General features: G+C 46.1%; 5 protein-coding genes across 5 annotated transcripts; 3 read left to right on the top strand and 2 right to left on the bottom strand.

Moving 5' to 3' along the window:
* Positions 1 to 461: 461 nt before the first annotated feature.
* F5147DRAFT_656560 (uncharacterized protein) lies at positions 462 to 1,838 on the top strand (the record flags this gene model as incomplete). Its single annotated transcript, XM_041434127.1, has 4 exons — positions 462 to 561; positions 613 to 1,197; positions 1,253 to 1,531; positions 1,579 to 1,838. The coding sequence occupies 4 exons, from the start codon at positions 462 to 464 to the stop codon at positions 1,836 to 1,838; spliced, it is 1,224 nt and encodes a 407-aa protein (XP_041288355.1).
* Positions 1,839 to 1,970: 132 nt separating this feature from the next.
* F5147DRAFT_778272 (uncharacterized protein) lies at positions 1,971 to 3,878 on the bottom strand (the record flags this gene model as incomplete). The annotated part of the gene is made up of 6 exons (XM_041442104.1): positions 1,971 to 2,193; positions 2,260 to 2,779; positions 2,827 to 2,997; positions 3,048 to 3,154; positions 3,203 to 3,603; positions 3,672 to 3,878. 6 exons carry the CDS (start codon positions 3,876 to 3,878, stop codon positions 1,971 to 1,973), a joined length of 1,629 nt encoding a protein of 542 aa, XP_041288354.1.
* Positions 3,879 to 4,950: 1,072 nt separating this feature from the next.
* On the top strand, positions 4,951 to 9,478 carry F5147DRAFT_656558 (uncharacterized protein; the record flags this gene model as incomplete). Its single annotated transcript, XM_041434126.1, has 10 exons — positions 4,951 to 5,071; positions 5,166 to 5,287; positions 5,388 to 5,437; positions 6,276 to 6,815; positions 6,865 to 7,259; positions 7,309 to 7,500; positions 7,643 to 7,702; positions 8,642 to 8,877; positions 9,034 to 9,057; positions 9,140 to 9,478. 10 exons carry the CDS (start codon positions 4,951 to 4,953, stop codon positions 9,476 to 9,478), a joined length of 2,079 nt encoding a protein of 692 aa, XP_041288353.1.
* A 233-nt stretch (positions 9,479 to 9,711) lies between these two features.
* F5147DRAFT_778269 (uncharacterized protein) lies at positions 9,712 to 10,594 on the bottom strand (the record flags this gene model as incomplete). The annotated part of the gene is made up of 3 exons (XM_041442103.1): positions 9,712 to 9,975; positions 10,025 to 10,342; positions 10,391 to 10,594. 3 exons carry the CDS (start codon positions 10,592 to 10,594, stop codon positions 9,712 to 9,714), a joined length of 786 nt encoding a protein of 261 aa, XP_041288352.1.
* Positions 10,595 to 10,987: 393 nt separating this feature from the next.
* On the top strand, positions 10,988 to 12,720 carry F5147DRAFT_839939 (uncharacterized protein; the record flags this gene model as incomplete). Its single annotated transcript, XM_041444258.1, has 9 exons — positions 10,988 to 11,137; positions 11,182 to 11,301; positions 11,367 to 11,461; positions 11,574 to 11,619; positions 11,668 to 11,793; positions 11,843 to 11,896; positions 11,951 to 12,116; positions 12,164 to 12,414; positions 12,451 to 12,720. The coding sequence occupies 9 exons, from the start codon at positions 10,988 to 10,990 to the stop codon at positions 12,718 to 12,720; spliced, it is 1,278 nt and encodes a 425-aa protein (XP_041288351.1).
* Positions 12,721 to 15,197: the final 2,477 nt, after the last annotated feature.

Below are 15,197 nucleotides of genomic sequence, written 5' to 3'. Positions count from 1 at the left end.
GTCCATTGTTCATCGTGGCATACTCACCAAAATTTTTGCAATTTCCAAGGCCATCATGAAATGGCCAGCAGGGCCATTCTTCCACTGCATAGCTTGAGCCACCAGTTGTTGCACTCGAGCAGTAGCATCTTCAAGTGCTTTGTTGGACACCGTTGTGGATGGCATGATATGTGGGTGGAAAAAAAGGCAAAAGTCCACAAGATTAATTCTGACAATATATGTGAAATAGGACCAATTGAAATTTGAAGTCCACATAGATCCGGCTCAGGACCCAGTGCCATGAGGCCGTAGAAGCACTGTGATGGGTAACGTGCCTGATTTCTCATGGGAAACGTTGATTGTTGTGTGGCCCACATTTAAACCCCACCGTGGGCCAAACCACAGTTGAGTGATATTTAATGCTAGCATCCAGAGGTCGCCATCTCCCTTCCATTTAACACTGATTGGCACCATCGACCACCATGGGTCACTTAAATGACCGCTGCATCCATTTCAATATCCCAATGGACGACAAGTCTGAATCTCAAGAGCCGTCATCCAACACCGGTGACACTTCAAGCAGTAAGTCTTATTTCATGCCAAGATCAAAGCTTATTTCATGATTTCTTTCAGTGATGTATTTTGGGTTTGGGGCTCCGCCTGTGCATTCAGAGGTTGACATGGCAGGTGCACCGTCGGCACCGCCATATCAGCTCAACTTTGGGTATGAACCTCAACCCACACTGCCAGACCAACTGGCCTTTAACTTCGGGTTTGACACTAACCCCAATGTTTCACTCTCATCTCGCCCAGCAGCTGCGAAGGCTGACATGGCGGCTGTGCTGCCAAGACCGCCATACCAGCTCAACTTTGGGTTCGAACCTCGGGAACACACCCCACCAATCCTCCAACCAGCTTTCAACTTTGGGTTTGACGCCGGCATAGAGCTTTCATCCACACCTCCTCCAGTAGCTCGGCCAATATTGGACTTCGGCTGGAACACACCAGTTGCCACAAATGATCCGGTCACACTGGTTATGACACCATTCAATTTTGGAATGGACTTAGATGCCACTCCACAATGGTCAGCAACACCACCTGTCATCCCCACTCCTCCGCCCCCAATGCCAAAGCCAGCCTTCGACTTTGGTTGGAATCTATCGCCAACACCTGTGCCAGGTCCACCACTTCATGTGGGATATGATCTCTCCAATACATGTAAGTCAATCCTGAACAACATCTTGTGTTCATTCATATTGACATGTATTCACAGCATTCCCGTTCAATTATCAAATCCCTCTGGCTGAAGTGGGAGATTGGCAACCTCTTCTGGTGAGGGCGGCCAGCCCAGCAACCTCGCCGCCCGTTCCCACTCTGATGGACGTGGCATACACACCAAAGGGCCTGCCAAATGTGGAGCTCATGTTCCCGAAGAAATGCACGCCAATTAGTTCCGCTGATTCATCTGAACCTCGGCCTTCCCTTTTGAGCATTTTCGGTGATGCTGAGAAGGCGGCGATCAACATAGTCGAACACCTTGGAGGAGATGAATGTAAGAATTACTTCTTGGTCCGGTACCACTCAACTGACTATTCCTAGTTGATAAGCTTGCGCAGTTAATGCTTGGCAGCATAGTCAACCCTGGCGATAATGTCCGGTTTCCCAAGCCCAATGAAGTCCTGGACAGCAACCGGGTCATATTGTCGGCATTCTGTGAGAGCAGAGATAAATTGACCCAGATTTTCAAAGATTTAATCCACTTGCATCACATGGCAGCGGTGCAGGCCAGAGTTGTTCCATTGGTGGACTCTCTCTCAAAAGAGGTGCAGAAGGCAGAGGGAAAGTCTGGCAGTGACTAGTTTACACAATATGTATACCAATCACTTGTACATAGGTTTGCTGCTCAAATTGTTGTATATGCATGAGACCGGTGTTGCACCAGTCATAAAGTGAATTGATTGTTGGTATTCTACTGATATGTGATTGTATGATTACTTCTTGCCACGTTTACCCAAAGATGACTCTGGTGCAAATGTCTTGCTTCTGGTTCTCTTCGCTGGTGTATCACTGACGGCCTCAGGAGCATGGCACTTTGACCCTCTGGGCTCTTCATCAGCGGCATATGTCACCTCCTTGCTTCTTGTCATAGCACCCAAGGATGTAGATGGCTGCTTCACGGCCTTCTTCTGAGTCCTCGCAGGCTCCTTGGTATTGCTGAACATGGCAATAGAAGGTTTTGCCACATCGCTGACAGCTGCCGACATCTGCCGTGCACTTCACTGTTGCAGAGCACGGTTAGACTTCATCTTGTGAGGCTTGTTCACTGGGAGAGTCGCCTGCTGCAGTGGCGTGACATCTTTCCTGCAGGCAGTGAAAAGTGGTCCATCATCTTCACTTGATGAGCCATCATTATCGCTATACAACTCATCCTCCAAACTGCTATCCTTGATGGCCCGGCGAGATGGTACGGCATTTTCTTTATACTTGCCCTTTTGTTGTCTCCAATGAGCATGGTTTTCATTGCTGCCGGTGTGCAGGGGTGCTGGGGACACAACTGCCTCACAGATGTTGCCATCAGAATCTTGCCACACCATGAATGAAAAGGTGGGTTGAATGTTCTGTTCTTGCTGGGTGAACAAGAATTGTAGCAAAGTACTTGCATCTGATATGTCCATCTTGGAGGGTTCCTTGAACTGCACACTGGCGGGCCATTGTGTGCCGTTGAAGAATGCCAATGGGTCCTGGCTTACATCTCCCCACGGCACCGCTGACTTGAGGGTGTCTTCCCCACCACACATCCCTATGCTTTGTGAGAATAATTTCTAATGTCAAATAGAAAGTACTTACTGTATAGCTTCGTGAGGAAAGATCGAATCATGTGTTGTTGCTCGGCATGATTCCATCCCGTTGTGTCTGGGAGCATCGGCCAACCATCAGCATCTTCCTCGAGTTCAATAAGCTTCCGGGGTTGCTGCTTCTTCGACTTCACCACCAGGGGCTCTTCCCCATCTTCTACATCTAAACCTACATTAGTATGTTTGGTCCAGCACAAATGATTTGCATCTCACTGAATTGCTCCCCAGCATATTCCTCCCATTCTGGCATAAAAATGCTGTCCCAATCCCTTGTCTTAATGAAGCTCTCACCGTTCCCAAACTGTTCATTGAAGTCATGACTTCCACACAGTTAATGTTGAAAGTAGCATAAGTATGAGACGACACACCCTCCTAACATGAGCTTCCATTTGCTGTTGTTCCATGCAGACAGCACACAAACCCTCATTTCGGCTTGCTTGAACATTTTGGTGGCGAAATGCTCGATTATCTCGGCGCCCTTGCTCTCGGCGACCTTGGCTTGAACTTCCGGCGGCGCCGCTTGATTGTTCCATTTCTCCGCCGTGGCTTCCACCTGTTCCCTCTCCTCCGCCAACAAACTATCGATCACTGACTTCACCACCTTTGGCCACTTGCTGATCATCTCCTCACTTCCAGCCATCTCCCCGGTCTCCTCTTGGATGAGGTCTTTATGAGTCTGGATCAGGACTTGCCTCGCCGTCCAACGTCTGCCATACTTGATGAGGGGCTTGGGATCTTTTTTCCATCGAGATTGGTTTTGCAACCATTGCTTGTAAATTTTCCATGAACATTCTATCAATACTCTCATCATTCCAATAAGTATAAGTTGTCACAAACTTTTTTTTGAGCTTTCAATATGGCTCGGTCCTTGGTAGGAGCTTGCAGTGATGCTTCCTTGTAGATGGCTATGAGCACCCTTGATCTTTCTTTCCCTTTCACCGACCTCCAGTCCTCCAGATGGTCCCTGAGGACCACAACCTCTGCCTTGTCTAAGTGAACCTTCTTCTGCTGTGAGAGGACAATAGAAGATTGAGTTCTTGGCATGTTGGGTTATGGATGATAGTGATTCTGAATGGTTCAAGAATCGCAAATACTGTAGTTGGTTGATATGGGGCAGTAAGGTTTGGTTCCTCAGCTGAGATCCCACAGGGTTTCTCTGTTCTGCTCAGTTCACCATATATTACAGTTCATATTGGGCACTTGTCATATATATCATTGCTGTGTTCAGTCGAGATGAAGTGGTATTCCTTGTATCACAGCTAATATTATGTACTTTTGATGGATATGGTTGCTTTGTTCTATTCAGATCATCTTATATTACACTCTAGGTTGGAGTATTATGTACTCCTATCTGATATGATCCGAGTATGATTAAATTAACCCAAGTATCATGTTCCATCGGCCAATTGAAACCTCTTGCCCTTCTTACAGATTCTCATTGCAGTGAACAAATGAAAGGTTCCAGACTCCAAGAGTGGACACTCAAATAAAAGTATGCAGTGGTAGAATGGCAGAAATCATATCAGACCAGGAAGGTGGTGGGCAAATGGGTAGAGAGACTCATGATTAGTCAATCAGTTCCAGCAACCCCTACCAAGTCTGCCTCTAAGCAGCTGTCTCATGACATGCTTCACCATGGTGGAGATAACTTTCTTGGGGGACTTGATGATCACAGGGTGATTCCACTGCACCTGCCAAAATCCCTGGTGAGCCTTTCCTCACCCTTACCTTTTACACTCTGCTTATCTGAACTCAAGAGTCAAAACGACTATATAAGACAATGGGTCCCGAAGACAAAAGCATATCTTGACATACTCCTGGAAAGGGAGGTTCCATCAGATCAGTCATGTATCATCTGTGGGACAGATGGTGTCTATAAATGTCATGGGTGCTTCAGTGAGCCTCTCTATTGCACAAGTTGTTGCAGAACCCAGCACCAGAGACTTTCCTTCCATCGAGTCAGCCAATGGACAGGCTCCTTCTTTGAGGAAAGTTGCTTGGTCAAGATGGGATAGTGATCTGGCTTGGCCATAACGGAAAGCCATGTCCATGGGATGATGATGTAAGGGATTCTAGTGTATTTACTACAGGGGAAGAGGAAGCCAACACTACAGACATGGAGAGTTCAGAAGAAGAAGACGGTGGCGCCCCGAGTTCAAAGCATGCCGATGACCTTCTGACCGGCGTGCCATTTGTCAAGGGTAACAGCGCAATGACAACAATAGTTGACAAGTCCGGTGTGCATACACACCTGGTGAACATGCCCCAACGCCGATATACAAATGTTTGAGATGAGCTTATTCCTGGCGTCTTTCTTGGAACTGAAGACAGCATTTACTTTCGACATCCTAAATGACTTCTTGCTGGACAACCTGGAGTGCGGGACCTCGGCAATGAATTACTACAGTAAATTGAGAAGGATGACAATGGCCGTCTTTCCACATTTAGTGCCGGTGAGTGTGTTCATCCCTCGCCAGGCCTATCATTTATTGGGTGAAAGGACCGGTGTAGCACTCAGATCGGCATTGGGCTCGTATCCTGCCAAACTCATAGGTATTCCACATACACATTCCTCAACACTCCATCTACCTTCCAAGAGTTCCGTGCGTTTGTCCAAGTTGTCCGAAGGTCGTCTGTCCAATTCCGAGGCCTGTATACAGTTCCGATCCTCCATACCATGTCCCGTCCGTGTCCATTTGACTTCGCTGGTGCGTTTTTCACTTGGTTATCTGTTATTGATTATGTCTAGGGGCACATGTTGTTGGCCCGCCAGTTACACGTATAACAACATGCCTTGTGCCTTATTACATGCATATCTCTGTAGCGGCTCGCCTCGAGTCTTATTACATTTCGGATGTCTTATCTCGCTACTGATTTTGCCTATGCAGTTTCCAGACTTTCACGCTGTAGGATATAATCTGCCTTGCTAGCTACTCACACTGCACTTCACTTTCTCTGCTACAAGTCATAGTCAGTAGAGTCACTTTCGGATAGTCATACTTCACGCAATTGATCTTTCTTGTTCATTCGGAACGATTGTTTGGCCTGACTGCTGCCATTTCGCATCTCGCTATCTCTTAGTTTTCCCGACAGACTTTGCTTAGTTTTACTTTGCAAGTCTTACACTTTGACATACACGCCATACTTCTACCTCGGAACCATCGCTGTTCATCGGAAGCTCTTTGGACGCTTCGCGCAACTCCGGACCTTCGTTTCTTGACGTCGGACCACCTTCGGACCACTTCGGATGAGTACTTCGGTACTTCGGACACATTCTCGGAACACCAAGTGCACCCTTGGTAACTTTCCTTCTCTCACTTTGATCTTAACAAGATATCCCTTGCTTTACATCAAGGAGCATTTCTATAGGCAATCTCTTTGGGACAAACATCTCACTCGCACTCTGAGTCTTAAGGTAACACTTTTGTAGCGCCCACATAGAATCTACTCTTTACACCGGTACCGGGAGCTCATGAGGGTGGCAAGACAATGGAGAAAACTCAAGCTTCTCAAAAGAAATGGATTCGGCCATGAGGAAAAGGATGTCAGACCCAGCGATCTAGCTCTCTTTTGTCCGGCATGTCCCCAGCCAGGAATTAATGTCACTTTGCCTGTCGGAGAACACACAGAAGATTCTAATGTGAACAAAGGATCAGATTTACAGACTCCTAGTTGGCTATACACGAGGTTGCTTGTCATGGATGGAAACTTCAAAGCCGAGCATCTCCATCCGGTACATCCCGGCGATGAAGTCTCTCTTATGGACGGCCATGGGTTTATGGTAGGAGACACCTTGTACAAGGAGCATTTAGCCATTGCACAGGACACCATTCAACAATCTGAATGCAACAACCACTGTGCGGTGAATCAGGCAAATGCATCGCGTCATAGATTGGAAGCAACAGGCATCGGTGGTTGCGCCTGTGCACGGCATGGCTGTTTTGTGCCTCACGCCATGGTCGATTTTCAGAAAGGAGAAAGGTGTGTCTCAATATCTCAGCAAATAAATGCCGTTGCCGAAGTCATGCAGACAGATAAACATGGATTATGCATTATGCAAGGCGTTAAAAATAAACACCGATGGAATCCGCCATGCCCTGACTTTTTATGATGTTAACTGTCAGTACCACAAGCGTTTGAAGGACCGCATTGCCGAGAGTCCAATCTTAGAGATACCTAAGGAACTGGATATTATCCCTGGGATTGGACTGTGGCATGTGCATGGGCATCAAGACAGTTGCTATGTCAGATATGCATCAAATTTCATTGAGGGTGCTGCTCGGATTGATGGTGAAATCATGGAGACTCTATGGGTGCCGTTAAATATAATTTTGCCAGCCACTCGCGGCATGGGAACTCCGCACCAGAAGGAATGCTTGGACTATCAAATGAATGATTGCAACTTCATGAAAATGATCAGAATGAGTGAGTCCTCTGTCCAATGATGTTCAACAATTTCTTATTTGCCATACAGGCAAGTCCCTTTGCAAGAACTACAATCAGGCGGTCAGGGGGGCCACCGACAGCCGACTGGTGTTTGAAAAGCTTGCTAAAACCGCCGATCCTGGGAAAGTTCAAGAATGGGAAGTCCAAGAAAGGTTGGCGCACCAATGCCGTCGCCGTGATCCAACAGCCATGGATATTTATGAAGTACAATTACAGAAAGGTCAGTCCGAAGAATGTACAGGAGGTCTAGTCTGATTTAACTACAGCGCTGACAAGAAAACAGCAGGAAATACAATTATTAGCAGAACAAGGACGGGGCCCGGGGCCTATCCAGCGATGAGGTGCAGCGACATGGCTCGCAGAGGGTTTGACAATTGAGGAGGCCCAGGTCACACTACAATTGGATATCAAGAAAGTCGGTGGTCAGCTAACCGACACACAGCGGTTACATATCGCCCGCTGCCAGGACGTCTTACAAAGTGTTACAAGTAACATCGGTCACGTGGCCCCCTATCATTTTCCCTTCATCCTCACCCTCACCATCTACCGGCTCGTCCTCCTTTACCGACTTTCCGTTGACCAGATCCTCGGGACCCTTCCCATCCCTCGCATCGCCCGCCTCTATGCACGTGCATGCATGTTCCTCCCCTGATTCGACCACCAATGTGGTCCCGCACCTATGACTCGGTCTGACTCGTGCCACCAATGTGGCTTTCCTCTTTCTGTTCCTTCTGACTGCGGATTCCCGCACGTTGTATTCTTACCGTTGGTCCGTTCCAACGTTTCTCGGTCTCATTCCACATTCGACCACCCATCACTAATCCGGCTCTGTTGCCAACACACCTATACCATTCTCGTTTCCCCTTTACCCTTACCTACTGTGCGGTAGCCTTGCCATTAACCCTCTCCACTTAGTATAAGTAGTCGGTCACCCTGTACTAGATTCTCTAACTTGAATCTACTCAATCTTCCCTGGAACATACTTCCCTCTGAACGCCCCTTTGGCTTCAGTCTCTAGTATGTTTTCTTAGTTGCTCATCGCAACTAAGTCTACCTCGATCGACCTCATTGTTCGGACAAGACTGTCCTTACCTTGAGTGACTTCTCAGACATCCGTCTACGAAGTCACGTGACACGCGCGTACTGTGATCGCTGCCAACTCGATGTCGCCAGTCTCACTTGCTACACCGGACCCTTCCGGTTACGTCACGAACATTAGCGGACGACGCCCCTCTTAGGGCTCCGCCTAACAGATCTATTTGAGTGCGTAACACAAAGGGATATTGATTGATGGAGAGAGGTCGGGGTTGTGTTCCTCGGCAACAGGCCCAGCGATGATGAGGATAATGCCATGGAACTAGATCTCCTCATCCTTGAAGAAGAATCGGATGCTGAAATAGAAGATCAGCAAAAGGTCTTTAAGCCAGAGAAGGCAGTCATTCCCCTGCCATCCAATTTGGGGCAGGATACATGTACTGCTATCGGTGTCAATGATTTAGCGAAACAAGAACTTATCCTCTGGCAAGGCCAGGCCAATGATGCCTTGCACAACATCAGAGTTCATTTGGCGGACAAAGCGGTCATTTTTCGGAAGATGGTAAGGGTTGCCAAATCTCAAGCGACAGCCACCCAAGCTTGGGCTCAGGTGCACTTGGTTGATAGGGCGGTCAGCATCCAAGCCAGTATCTATTTGAAGTGCCGCAAACAACTTTGCAGCCTCGGCGCCGATGATGCTTTACTACAGTGATATCAGGCCCTAGCCAAGGAGCATCTCAAGGTTAGTACCGCCGTCACTGATCCAAACTCACATGGACAGTGAAATAATACGCTGCCATGGTTTTGGTCTTTGGATGTTGCAGGAGATTCTGAGAGAAATGATTGGTTGGATGAATGTGAGCAATTCCCATCAGCACCATGTCGGTCATCCTGATCTCGCCGATGTGCCAGTTTACTGGGTACATTGGCTCCAGGCAAAGGCTCTGAAAGATCGTTGGGAGGAGGAGATTTTGCTTGTTCAGCATGAAATGGATTGGACTTGCAATTTTTTTCGTCACAAGGCGGAGGAATGGAAACATCTCAGTGTCGTTGCGAAGAAAGCCAAAAAAGAAGCTCACATGGCTTACATGGGCAGGCAGGGGAAAATCTATGAATGTCTCTTGGAAGAGGCTAAACGGGCATTTCACCGGACAAAAGCTTAGACAAGAACATCGGTGAGGAGTCATAAAGCTGATCACATTGTAGTCAAATGAGATTCATGCCGATGTGCTGTGTTCAATTACCTCGGTGTGATGATGAATTATCTGGCGCCGGAACATGTAATTTCAATCGGTGGCTGTTGGTTGGAACTCAATGCAGTAAATTGGACATGAGGATATCTATGTACAGCTATATTACACAGTAACACTAATGGCGGTCACCCCTGACCCACCGTTCATTGCGCCGCCTCCCTTTTCAAATACTTCGTTAATCTTTTGGTGGCAGCAATAGCCTTAACTACGTCCTGCCCCAGTGCGATGTCCATGCAAAGCATTGTGGCGGCCACCATTTTGGCCTTGACTACCTTATCTTCCAGCATCTTCACGATCAGTTGGCCTTCGTGAAGTACCTCGACGTGGATATTGGACAGTTGTTGGGCAACCGGCGTGCACATTGGGATGGTCAATGTGGCTGGGGTAATTAGAACTTTCCCCTCAGGCTAAGGCCGGTGTTAGTAAACTTCTCAAATTGTGTGGATAGAACCTCACTAATTGCTGGAAATGTTCGGCAATGATTCGCTGAACCTCTACACAGTTTGGGTATTTGTGGAGAAAGTCATCGTCAGCTATCATGTTGGCTGTGTTTATCCACCAGGGTGTCCAATAAGTCCTGGTGAGGCGCCCCTTTTGCCATGGTCCAGCCAGCGCCGCTGGCAAGGTCATGAAGGCATTGTAGACCTCCTCAAAATTGGTGACCAGGCCGACCTGCTTCATAGATAGCACGCCGATGAAGAACTGGAGGTTCCGAGACAGCGGCAGGCTAATTGAGAGCCCGGCACAGAAGGACATCCAAGGCAAAGTAAAGGACTTGAAGATTCATTAGCTCGGCGGGCGGCTGACAAGGTAAATACTTACCTCTCCTTCCCAGTTCAGGTACTGGCCTATGATCCAGCGCGTCTTCATTGGCAAGGTGAGCCGGGTACTCTCTAGCTTGGTCCGAATTGCTGATAAGCGGGAGGTAGCATACTCAAATATGCCAGCGATATCGGCCAAGTCCAAGTGCATGTCATCGGACATTGATTCCGCCGCGATAGTGGCAGAGATGGTAGAATTGGACATGATGCAATTGTAGTCCAAACTTGTCATGGCAGAGCCTTTAAATGGATTTACATGATCAGAACTTTAATTACATGATGATGTGGTTTTGGGGATTGAATTCTATTGTGTCATTCAGCGGATGTCGCCGATGTCCAAGCTTGTCCCCTGTGGACCACTGGATTGACCTTCAATCGGCCAGATCTGTCAACATCCGGCCAAAACAATGTGTGCCATTATATCACAGCTGTGGATGTGTGAATTGTGGAGTGTCTTGGATGAAGTGGTCATGTTCGGTAAATGCCGTCGCACAATGAAGGTATCACATAATCCACTGCCACTGTGGTCACAGCAGAGTTAGATATATATATAGTTGACACTTGTCGCCATTCCTCATTCCAAACTTAAACCAACACTATGTCCTCCTTGGCTACGAACATTGCCGCTGCTAACAAGGCCTTCAGCGATGCCGCTAACAAGATTGAGCACCTTCTGGGCCAAGCTTGGCAATTAGATGCTGGCGATCCTGAACATCTCACTATTGCGATGGAGATGGGCAGGGCTTTGGTAAGTCCTTCTCCAACATTTTAACATTACCTAATCGTTTGCAGACACAAGCTATGATGTCTCATGGCGGGAGTGTTACCGTCCTCTCGCCACTGATTTTGTTGGCTGCTGCAGAACTGCAGCAGCACATGAATGCATCCAGGACTGGTCTTACCGGCATGCCCGTTTGGGCAAACATTTGAGGTGATGATATCCACATTCAAACTCACCCTCTTTTCCCTTCCACCAGGAATTACCGGCGGAGCCCTTCAGCTTCAGCTTCTCCACCACACCCGGGCCCATCTCAGCTCAGGAAGCTGCCTGCGGTGGAGGAGCCCGAGGAATGTGGGCGAGGCATTGAGTGCGGGAAACGTCCCCGTGCCACAAGTGCTCGGAGCCGCAGCCGCCCAGCCATGTCCAAGTGGCAGCGGCAGAAGTAGAAAGCCATCATTCCCAGTGACGATGAACTTGAAGAAGAGGAACCGGCGAGTCTGGTTATTACAGTAAGTTCATCACTCCTTTTAGTACTTGTTATTTGATGCCCTGCCCAGACCAATAAAAGGGCACGCCGTGCCTATGTCAAAGTGGACACCGAAGATGAAATGGAAGATGATGGCGATGAGGAAGATGCTGTGGAGCTGCCAAGGAAGATTGCCGCCACGCATGTTGCCAAGCCAGTAAGTATGCATACTTTTGCATTGCTTCTTTGAAACTGACATCCCCAAGATGACTTCAGGTCTAGATCTCATGAAAGATGAGTTCACCAATTCCACGGCGGAAGTTTGGGCTCCTCACTGCGGCCAATGCATTGCGAGGGATCTGATTTGCCGACAGGGGTATCACAAGGACCATGGCGGAAAGTTGCGCATCTGCGCACTTTGCAGCCGCCTGAAGATTCGATGCGAAGGCAAGGGCTCCAAGGCACCGAAAATGAAAACCAAGTCTGTGATGGCATGGCGCACACGCTCCCAATCTCGGTGCTGTCGCTCACCACCACCTGGTACATCTCTTTTTTTTAAAGTCACTTATAACTAAATGGAATATCAGCCGCAGGTGCTTTTGCGGATGCTCCGGCAGCCAGCCAGGAGCAGCTACCGCTCCTGCAATTCGAGATCCGGGCTGAGCCAGCCCCTCCCAGCATCCCTAATCAGGAGATGCAGGATCTCCGCGACGAGGTTGCCAGCCTTTGGGCGACCGTTGAAGCCTTGCAGCAGCAAGTTGTTAATGGCGACTGGCAATTCCAGGAGATGTTGGCAGCACAGGACCAATGTGCTGATCTGCTGGCAGCTGAGTTACAAGTCCTCCGCTGACTTGTCTTGTTGGCAACTGCTCAGCCTACTGCTGGCACTGACCCCGTCGATGTGCTGCCAGGTGCGCAATCACCTTTGGTGCAAACCGCTCAGCCTACCCCTGACACTCCAGCCAGTGATTCGCAGCCAGGCGCTGAACCTTTGTTGGTGCCCACTGAGGACACGTCAATCCCGTTGGGCACCACACCTGCCGGTACCTCCACTGAGGCCAATTTTGAGCTGGCTGCCAGTCCAGCCACGCCTCAAGCTGAGGTTGCTTGTTTGCCGGTAGTCATTCAAATTTATATTTCATGACAAAAAAGAATCAAATTTTATTGTATTCCTGATTTTGTTTACAGAGAAAAGTATAAATTGTCTCCACATTCAGTCAAACTCTTTTCTTTCAACTGACACTGTCTTTTTCATGATGTCCAAGAGGAAGAAAAATGTATATACAAACAGAATACAGCATGATATAAATTAAAATCTACTCAGAATGTGATCAGAATGGAAGCTGTATGTTACTTGCAGTCAGAAATACAATTGTCTCAGTTTGATTCTAATGAAAGGAGGTTGCACATAGTGTAATTGCAGTTAAAATTGACTTACAATGAAAGCTTGAGAGTTATTGCAAATATCATCAGCATGCAACTACAAGGAAAGATGACAACACAAACATGCAACATAACATTTTTTTTATCTGGTCATAATGTGCCAATGCACTGAGCATAATCTCTATGTGGAAACGCAACTCATATTAATATAAAATAGGCCAAATTCTGAGAAAATTTTAATTGTTACTATAATTTTATACAAGAATTAATGGTGACCCAAGTCTGTCTGAGATCATGCTGTATTTAACATTTGGTATGTGGGAAAATAGGCCCCTGCCCCCAGTGTCAGTGATACAATTCATTTTCTATGAAAACACACCTTGAAATTTGCTTATAGTCAGTTTGCTTGCAAGCTGATCATAGTTGTGTTTAGCCAAGTGGCTATAATCACAGAATCAAAATCTGTTTCCATTGGAGTACAACAAGTTTGAAACTTGTGGGATGTCTATAAGAACATGTCTTAAATGTTTGCTCATAGACAGTATCTCAGACATTGATCCTCATTTGTCTTGGTCAAGTTGTCACCAGATTCAAAATCTGTTTCTCTTGAACTGTGCAGATTTCAAACCTGCCAATAACAACATTTTTGTTCTATGAAATCACACCTTGACAATTCCTTATCAAGATCAATGTCTGAGATGCTGTTTATGAGCAGATATTTAAGACATGTTCTAATAGCAAAAATGCACCATTCAACAGATTTCAAACTCCATGAGGAAATGTCAAGGCATATTTTTATAGAAAATAAAATTTATCATTGATAGGTTTCAAACCTGTTATGATTCAAGAGAAACAGATTTTGAATCTGGTGATTACTTAAAATTTTATCTTTAGCAAGTTTTGAACCTCCACAGACAGATTTAGATCCTGTTCTATTAACTGCTTAGCTAAAACTGGTCAAATGCACTTCCAATGAAATTCAAAAGTGAATTCTCATGGCACATTTATTTGCATTTTTTCAGTTCTTTCAATACATGTTGACACGCACCAAACTTGTTTTGTGCATGGTCATGGCTACTTTTGAGCTTTGATGTTCTCTGTTTTACTCTACAAAATTACTAAGAATTTTCTATAAACACATTATGATTGATTTGAGTAATTTTCAGACATAACAAACCCATAATGCTACATAATAATTCAATTAACACTTATCCAGTTCAAAGATAAGTTCCAAACATACCACAACACATTACTTAGCATTCTCTCACAATCTTATGATTGTTTTTTATAATTCTTCACATTTTTTTGTATGTTCTGAAACATATTTACAGTAACATCCTAACATTTCGACAGTTCATGTGTGATCAATGGCTTAGTCAGATGAAATGGATTAGTAAGATGAGATGGATTAGTCAGGAAACTGAAGGAAGAAAGTTAATAGATGGGAATATTTGAGAAGTGAACAAGTCATCATGGGACATTTCAACTATGACTCAGTTTGAGTCATTATGAGTCATTTTTCTGTCTGAGTCACTATGAGTCATATTTCCTTAATTAGATAGTTACACAGCCACATTTAGAGTAGTATATAAGCCAGTTTCCCCTCTGAATAATGACAATCTCCCTTTAGAAATAAGCTTCCTTTGAGAGGACAGACATCTTCCTTTTAGAGAGAGGGAGGAGGATTTGAGTATCTTCCTGAATTTCTCACCCTATATTTGTGTAAACATCTGGGTGAATATTAGTTTATTCCCTCCATTCTTTAGTTATCATTTCCCACAACATACTGATCTTCTGAGGCCTACCTTGAGCCAATCCTTAAATTACACTAGCTGGTACACGGTTATCAGTCATCTAGTTATAGTTTCATCACATTCTTTTTACAACACAGGATACCTTTTCTGTGGGGAGAATTTATGTATTTTTAATGATTAGGAGGACAACAAATAAGACTAGCACTTTATTCAGCAATATTAAGAGCTTGGCTGCTTTAAGACTACATCAAGAGGGTGTACTCTGTTCTGATTCTGCATCATACTCATTGTGAGTGCCTAAGCAGCAGAGAAGTTAGTTTCGAAACCACGTATTTCGGTTGATTCGATTGTGTTAGAGGCTTAGTTTGATCTCCTCTAATTTTTGAGAATAGGGAGTGTTTACAAAATATTACTCTGATTCATTGTAGACTGTTGTGATCCATATCTTCATCTTCATATTGCACACCTTTGCAATCCTCTTCTA

This window comes from Suillus discolor (genome assembly GCF_016758755.1).
Source record: "Suillus discolor strain FC423 chromosome Unknown F5147scaffold_68, whole genome shotgun sequence".
Classification (NCBI taxonomy): Eukaryota; Fungi; Basidiomycota; class Agaricomycetes; order Boletales; family Suillaceae; genus Suillus; species Suillus discolor.
Note: the sequence above shows the minus strand (reverse complement) of the source record. Positions and strands in the feature narration are given on the sequence as shown.